The following is a 6201-nucleotide window of genomic DNA, read 5'->3' as shown; positions in this document are numbered from 1 at the left end:
TTATCTTTTTGTACATTAAGGATGTACGATTTACTTCTGATTAAATGGTGAGAACATCAGGAAGCAGCAGCTGGGTCTTCTGTGTCCACGTGCTGAACTGAGTAATCATCAGGGGCTTTTGAGTCACCTGGGAGCCATGTGACTTCAGGCGTGGAGGAAGGGCAGATGCGCTCATTACCAGGCTTACGATCTTGGTTCAGTTATTGTGTTTATCCTCCCTGAACATGGATTTGCATACATCAGCATGAGAAGAGTCTAACTCCAGAGATCCTTGCACTAATAATAGTCTAATTTGGAGGTAGAGAGAAGCAGGAGGGGGAGGTGGGGACGGATGATTGGCAGAAGGAGGGAGGGCATGGGGTAGGACCCCAACTGACCTCAACTAATGTGCACACTGTGAGGGTGTCTAATACACCTGGGTGAGGGGCTCTTTTACAAATGGAACTTTATCCTGGAAGTGAGGCTAATGTAACCTAAAAATTTGTACCTGCATACTAATTTGAAATACAAAATAAATTGTAAAAATACATAGAATAGGCCTACCTAGACTTAGATTCTCAGTTTTTCAAATCTCAGTACCTTTTTTATAAACACAAAAAGTGGACTAGACAGGGAAACTTAAGCCCAAGCAAATAGAAATACGAGTATTTGCCTGTATGTGAATTGCCTGGTTTTATGGTTAGAAACACGAAGAGGTATATAGGTAATTGGAACTGGTATTTAATTGTTATATTTGACAGACAAGGATAATAATTAGACCAATATTCAAAACATTGGCCTAAATGCTGGTATGGCAGAAAATCTTGTTGTGATAGACTTAATGTCCAATAAATTATGTTTATATTAAATATTCCTTTTAATAAAGCTTCAGTGAAATTTACAAATAGGAGGCCACTATGTTATGAAATTAACACATGAAATGGACGAAATAGAAAGCATGTCTGAAAAGTACATATATGAGATTTGTCTTACATTTTCTACCTACTTAGTCATTTGACATATTACTTCATTTATCAACCTTCTGAAACCGAGTGACAAGATCCACTAATGATCCATTACAATACAGTCAACTCTAGAGCATAGATTTAAACATATAATCAAAATAGCACACAATTGGGTTACAGAAATAAAAATGTTACAATTTCTAATAGTAAGTTTTTAATTTTCCACGTCACATTTGTATCATGGTGCTACCAGTGGATATGTTATCAAATATATTGATATCAGATATTGTCATCAGTGATATTTAGTATTTTTAGCCATGATAAAAACAGTAAAATCTATTTCAAAAAGTAGGATACTTTTAAATTCTTACAAAAACATCAACTTTTCAAGGTATCAAACTCACAGAAAAGGAAATATATGGATTTGTCAGCCTAGGCTAAAAAAAAAAAAAGTGCTGTAAGGTTTTTATAAAAAATAAAATCTAAACAAAATTTGCTTGTCCTACTCAGACATTTGCATAATCTTACAAGGGTGAATGCATTTAGTCAGCATTGTGCAGAGACACAGACGCTGTGATGGGCAGTCCCTGACATTAGTCAAATGTTACTTGCGCCTCATCCCAAATACACCAGGAAAAGACCATTGTAGTGCTTATAACATAGTTTCTAAAAATATAAAATTGATGCTATAAAAATAAATGTCTTTAAAAAAAAAAACAGAGGCTTAAACAGGAGCCCAGAATCTGGGCCTTTAATACTCTTCCTTCGGGAGGAGCTTCCATTGCACCGAGGGATCAAGTTCCTCATCAAAATCATCCAGCTCCTGCTCTTTGGAGAGTTCCAGGAAAACCTGAATGGGAGGAAAGAAATCAGGAGGGAAGAAAAATGTCACTATGCCTCCCGTGTGCACTGCTCCCACACACCCCTTCCGCGCAAGTGCAGAAAGGCACAGCTGCTGTACGCTAAAGTTCTATGGATGCTACAGAATCACTAAAAATGACCCACCTGCTCCAGGGTGGACTGTGAGAGGCTGTACTCCTCCAGGTTGAAGTTCTGCTTAACTGTAGAAGGATGGGCACGTGTTAGAGGTATATGCATTTTTACATCTGTATGGTATGGTAAATCAGCATAGACTACAAATAATGTATTTTTTTAAATCTTTGTATATTCATAAATGGGTTGAGGTAATGTTCATTCCTGTCTTAAATACATCATTCAGTTAAAAATACACCAGGCCATTTACTTAGTTTGGGGGATGGGGGGAGTGTGCTTGTGTTATGTTTGTATATTGTGCAATTTTGAGATCTGTCTTTAAGGGAGGAACTTCTCTGTTAACTGAGCCTGGAGTTTTCTGCACATTCAGCATGGGCAGGTGTGGCAGGGAGACCCATTTTGAAAAGGGTTGTATCAGAAAATTCTCAAGAAGGGTATGAGGTTTCCTGGTGGGCAGATATCTTCAAAGATCTCTTTCCTAAAAGCCGCTGTAGCTTCCCCTAATTGGGTTGAAAACTCTTCTTATTGACCCAAACAGACTGGGTGGGACCATTAGAACTTTGACAGGAGCTCAGCAGATTGGAAGGATGCCACCAAGTTCCAGGCCAGCAGTGAGCTTCATTGCCAATTCAAGGAGTGCTGGCCCAGAAAAGTGGGGTGCTCAGCTGGACAGTGAAAAGATGATACGTCTCCTGACTCATGCTATCAGAGCCAGGACAGTCTTCTGGAACCAGGAGACTTGAATTTCTTCCTTGGGGCAGGTGATAAGCAAAGACAAACCACTGAGTGGTGACAATGAAAACAGCACAGAGAGGGAGTTCTGACTAGCACAGCTCAGAGCAGCATAGTAAATAGGCCCTAAATTGCAAGGAAAAAGAGGATCTGTTATGCTAGATACAGGTACAGAGCACAGCAGACCCCAGACCTGGGAAGACTGTTTCAACAACCAGGCAGGAGTTAGTTTCTTCATACACAACCCAAGGCAACAAAATAATAGGCCAGTCCATGGAAAAATTAATTTTAAATGTGCAAGATTCAATGCTCCAAAGAAAAATATTCCTCTTAAATGCATATATAGTTGTGTTTTGACTTAGTTTGTAAAATATATATATATATATAATTTTGCATATATGCAAAAGTATGCGGAAAAAACTCACAAAGCAAAATAAAAATCACTCCATTCACCAAACACACACACAGAATCCCTCTCCTCCTTGGTTTTGGTGTTCTTAAAATTCAATTTGAGATTTTCACTTTTAAATGTGATACATAGGTCACAGTTCATTTTTGACATGTAGACGGATTATTTTGTGATTTGGAATTATCCTCTTCCAGGGTCATAGTTCTTACCCTTTTCTAATTTGAGGAAAGCTTGGGCTAAAGGTCGCACATCTTCCACTGGCAACTTATAAACCATCAGCGAAGAGTACCTGGGGGAGAAGCAGAAGCAGGGGAGAGTGAGGCCACCCACGGCAGATGTGAATTCACTGCAGCCATCTCTCTGGCCTTGCTTTTATAAACGTGGTAAGAACACTTAACATGAGATTGACTCTCTTAACAAATGTTTAATTGCGCAATACAGTAGTTTTGCCCATAGCTAGAAGGATGCACAGCAAACTGTCAAGCTTATTCATCTTGCTTATCTGAAATATTACGCCTGTATTTAGTAACTCCGCATCTTTCCCTCCCCTAGTTCCTGGAACTCTTGGATTCTACGAATTTGACTGTTTCAGATGCCTTATAAGGGGACCCATGGTATTTCTCTTTATGTGACTGGCTGATTTCACTTAGTATAAAGTCTTCAAGGTTCATGCAAATTGCCACATATTGTAGAACTGACTTCCATTAAAACGCTTAACAGCATTCCATTGTCTGCAGACACCACATTTTCTTTACACATTTCTCCGTCAACAAACACTTTATTTGTACGCACATCTTGGCTAGATTGGACAGCACTGCAATCAACACAGGGATGTCACTTCAAGGTCCCAATTTTAATCACTTTGAATATCCCAGAAGTGGGATTGCTGAGTTATATGGTAGCTCTATTTTACTATTTTGAGGAACAACCATACTGTTTTTCATAGAAGATGTACTTTTGCGTTTCCATAAACAGGGTGCAGAGCTCCTTGGATGAAGGTGGGAAGGTGCTGTTCAGATGATGATTATTTGCCAGAGTCACCTTCCACCTTATTTTCTAAGCCGGACGCTTAATCTTCAACTTCATCCTTCCACCAGGAGCTGAGTTTCTTAAAACTGTAAGACTCAGACCTCTCCTTCTCCACCAACTTACTCAGACTGCCTTCCTAACACAAGACAAAATAATTGAGCCTCTGATGAGGAGGCGAGGACCTGAGTGCCAGATGATGTCAGCAACAATAATATTTTAATAATTTGTTTCTCAAATAAATGTCTTTCCATTACTTTAAAATCAGGGAGATTTATATTTCATTTCAGATCATTCTGCACATTTATGGGGCAATGATTCTCATCCACGCTGCTTACTCCCTCTACCTTTATGATATATTTCTATTCAGTCGTGGGCTGCGGTGAGTTACAGCCTGGCTTTGATATTTACATTCCACTGTGGAAATATATTTCCCCACAATGTCATTACGACCTATTTCTCCTTATTATCTTTTTTCCTCTTCTAACTCCTAAATCATCTTTTTCAGTAAACTCGAGATTTTAAAAATAACATAAAGTTGATCCTTGATGTTTGCAGTATATGGATGGTACTGTTACCAGAATTTACATAAAATTGGAACTATTAATAGATTTGAAATAAAGTAATTTTCAGGTTTACTTCCTCATTCTGTAGCTTGTTAACTCAGTCAAGAGATCCAACCTTTTTCATAAAGGTAATAATCAAGCCCATTTATGAAGAACATGGTAAAGGCCAGACCCTCACAATACTTTTTTGAAGTCTGGCATTTTTTATTAGAATAATAACATCAACTTTGAAAAGTCTGTCTGAGTACTAGATAAGACAGTACAGCAGCAGGGCAGTGCCTGGCACACAGTGGGACCAGGGCATTAATTGGCACACAGTGGGACCAGGGCATTAACTGGCAGACAGTGGCACCAGGGAAGTACCAGTGGGATCAGAACATTAACTAACACTCAGTGGGACCAGGGTAATACCTGGCATACAGAGGAACCAGGGCAGTACCTGGCACACAGTGGGACCAGGACATTAACAGGCACACAGTGGGACCAGGACATTAATTGACACACAGTGGGACCAGGGTGGTAACTGGCACACAGTGGGACCAGGGCTACCTGGCACACAGTGGGACCAGGGCAGTAACCGGTACACAGTGGGACCACAGCACTCACTATGTCAGCTTTTACAACTGCTGTCTCTTCTCCGTTTACTTCCTGCAATAGGCAACAAATAATCTCTTTTCTCTTAGGTTTCTTTTCTGAATGACAACAAATTAATGTAACTGACAAGGAAAAGTGGATATCTGGTCCCATACAAAAAGCAGCCTGTCTTTACCTTTCCTGCCGAGCAGCCTGGGGGAAAAGCCTCAGAATCTCAGCATTGAGGGGCTCCACCTGTGCAGGGGTCTTCACCTTCATCTCCAGCAGGTAATCTTTGCCAAATTTGCTCTTCAGGTGTTGGATGGAACCGATGCACCTGGAAGGAGGAGGATGAATCCATGAGAAAAAGGAGGGAAATATGTGCACTACAGTGCTTGAGGATTCTGATGTGCTACTGCCATTGTCACCGGGTCCTTCCTGCTACACCTGGGCCCAGCAGCTCTAGCCAGCTCATTGATCTCTCCCTCTTCACAGACAAAACCCTCCAGTCATGCACCTTGGGCTCAGGTGTGGGCTGGGACAGGCACTCACCTCAGCCTCCCTGACACCATGATGGCCACTCGGTCACACACAGCCTCGGCCTCGGCCATGTAGTGGGTGGTCAGGAGGGCACCCCTCTCCGTGTTCCTGAAGGTGGCTCGGATCGCCTGCCTAGATTGCCAAGAAATTATTTGCAATTTGGAATTCCTTTAATTAATGAGAAATGGATTGAAACAAGAATTGCTATGCATGTGAATAATTAGCAGAGAGAGATGAAGCTGAGGGGATGATGCAAAGAGGGCAGGTGAGATGGGGAGAGTGAGTTGGGGCGGAGCTCACACTGAGAGATGCACTGGAGGATGGATGTGAGCTGGGGGGAGCTCACACTGAGAGATGCACTGGAGGACAGATGTGAGCTGGGGGGAGCTCACACTGAGAGATGCACTGGAGGACAGAT

The 6201-nt window shown here is 41.3% G+C and overlaps 1 protein-coding gene across 1 annotated transcript in view; it reads right to left on the bottom strand.

Moving 5' to 3' along the window:
• Positions 1-837: 837 nt before the first annotated feature.
• The window catches only part of LOC100963395 (ATP-binding cassette sub-family A member 8), a 61824-nt gene continuing 56460 nt past the window's right edge, over positions 838-6201 (bottom strand). Inside the window, exons 35-39 of the mRNA XM_003786610.3 lie at positions 5796-5915; positions 5440-5580; positions 3288-3367; positions 1950-2005; positions 838-1794 (exon numbers count right to left, since the gene is read on the bottom strand). Of these exons, the coding sequence (XP_003786658.1) occupies positions 1696-1794; positions 1950-2005; positions 3288-3367; positions 5440-5580; positions 5796-5915 (496 nt within the window). The 3' untranslated portion in view covers positions 838-1695. The remainder of the gene's footprint in view (positions 1795-1949; positions 2006-3287; positions 3368-5439; positions 5581-5795; positions 5916-6201) is intronic.

This window comes from Otolemur garnettii, unplaced genomic scaffold, assembly GCF_000181295.1.
Source record: "Otolemur garnettii isolate 467f Iridium unplaced genomic scaffold, OtoGar3 scaffold00018, whole genome shotgun sequence".
NCBI lineage: Eukaryota > Metazoa > Chordata > Mammalia > Primates > Galagidae > Otolemur > Otolemur garnettii.
Note: the sequence above shows the minus strand (reverse complement) of the source record. Positions and strands in the feature narration are given on the sequence as shown.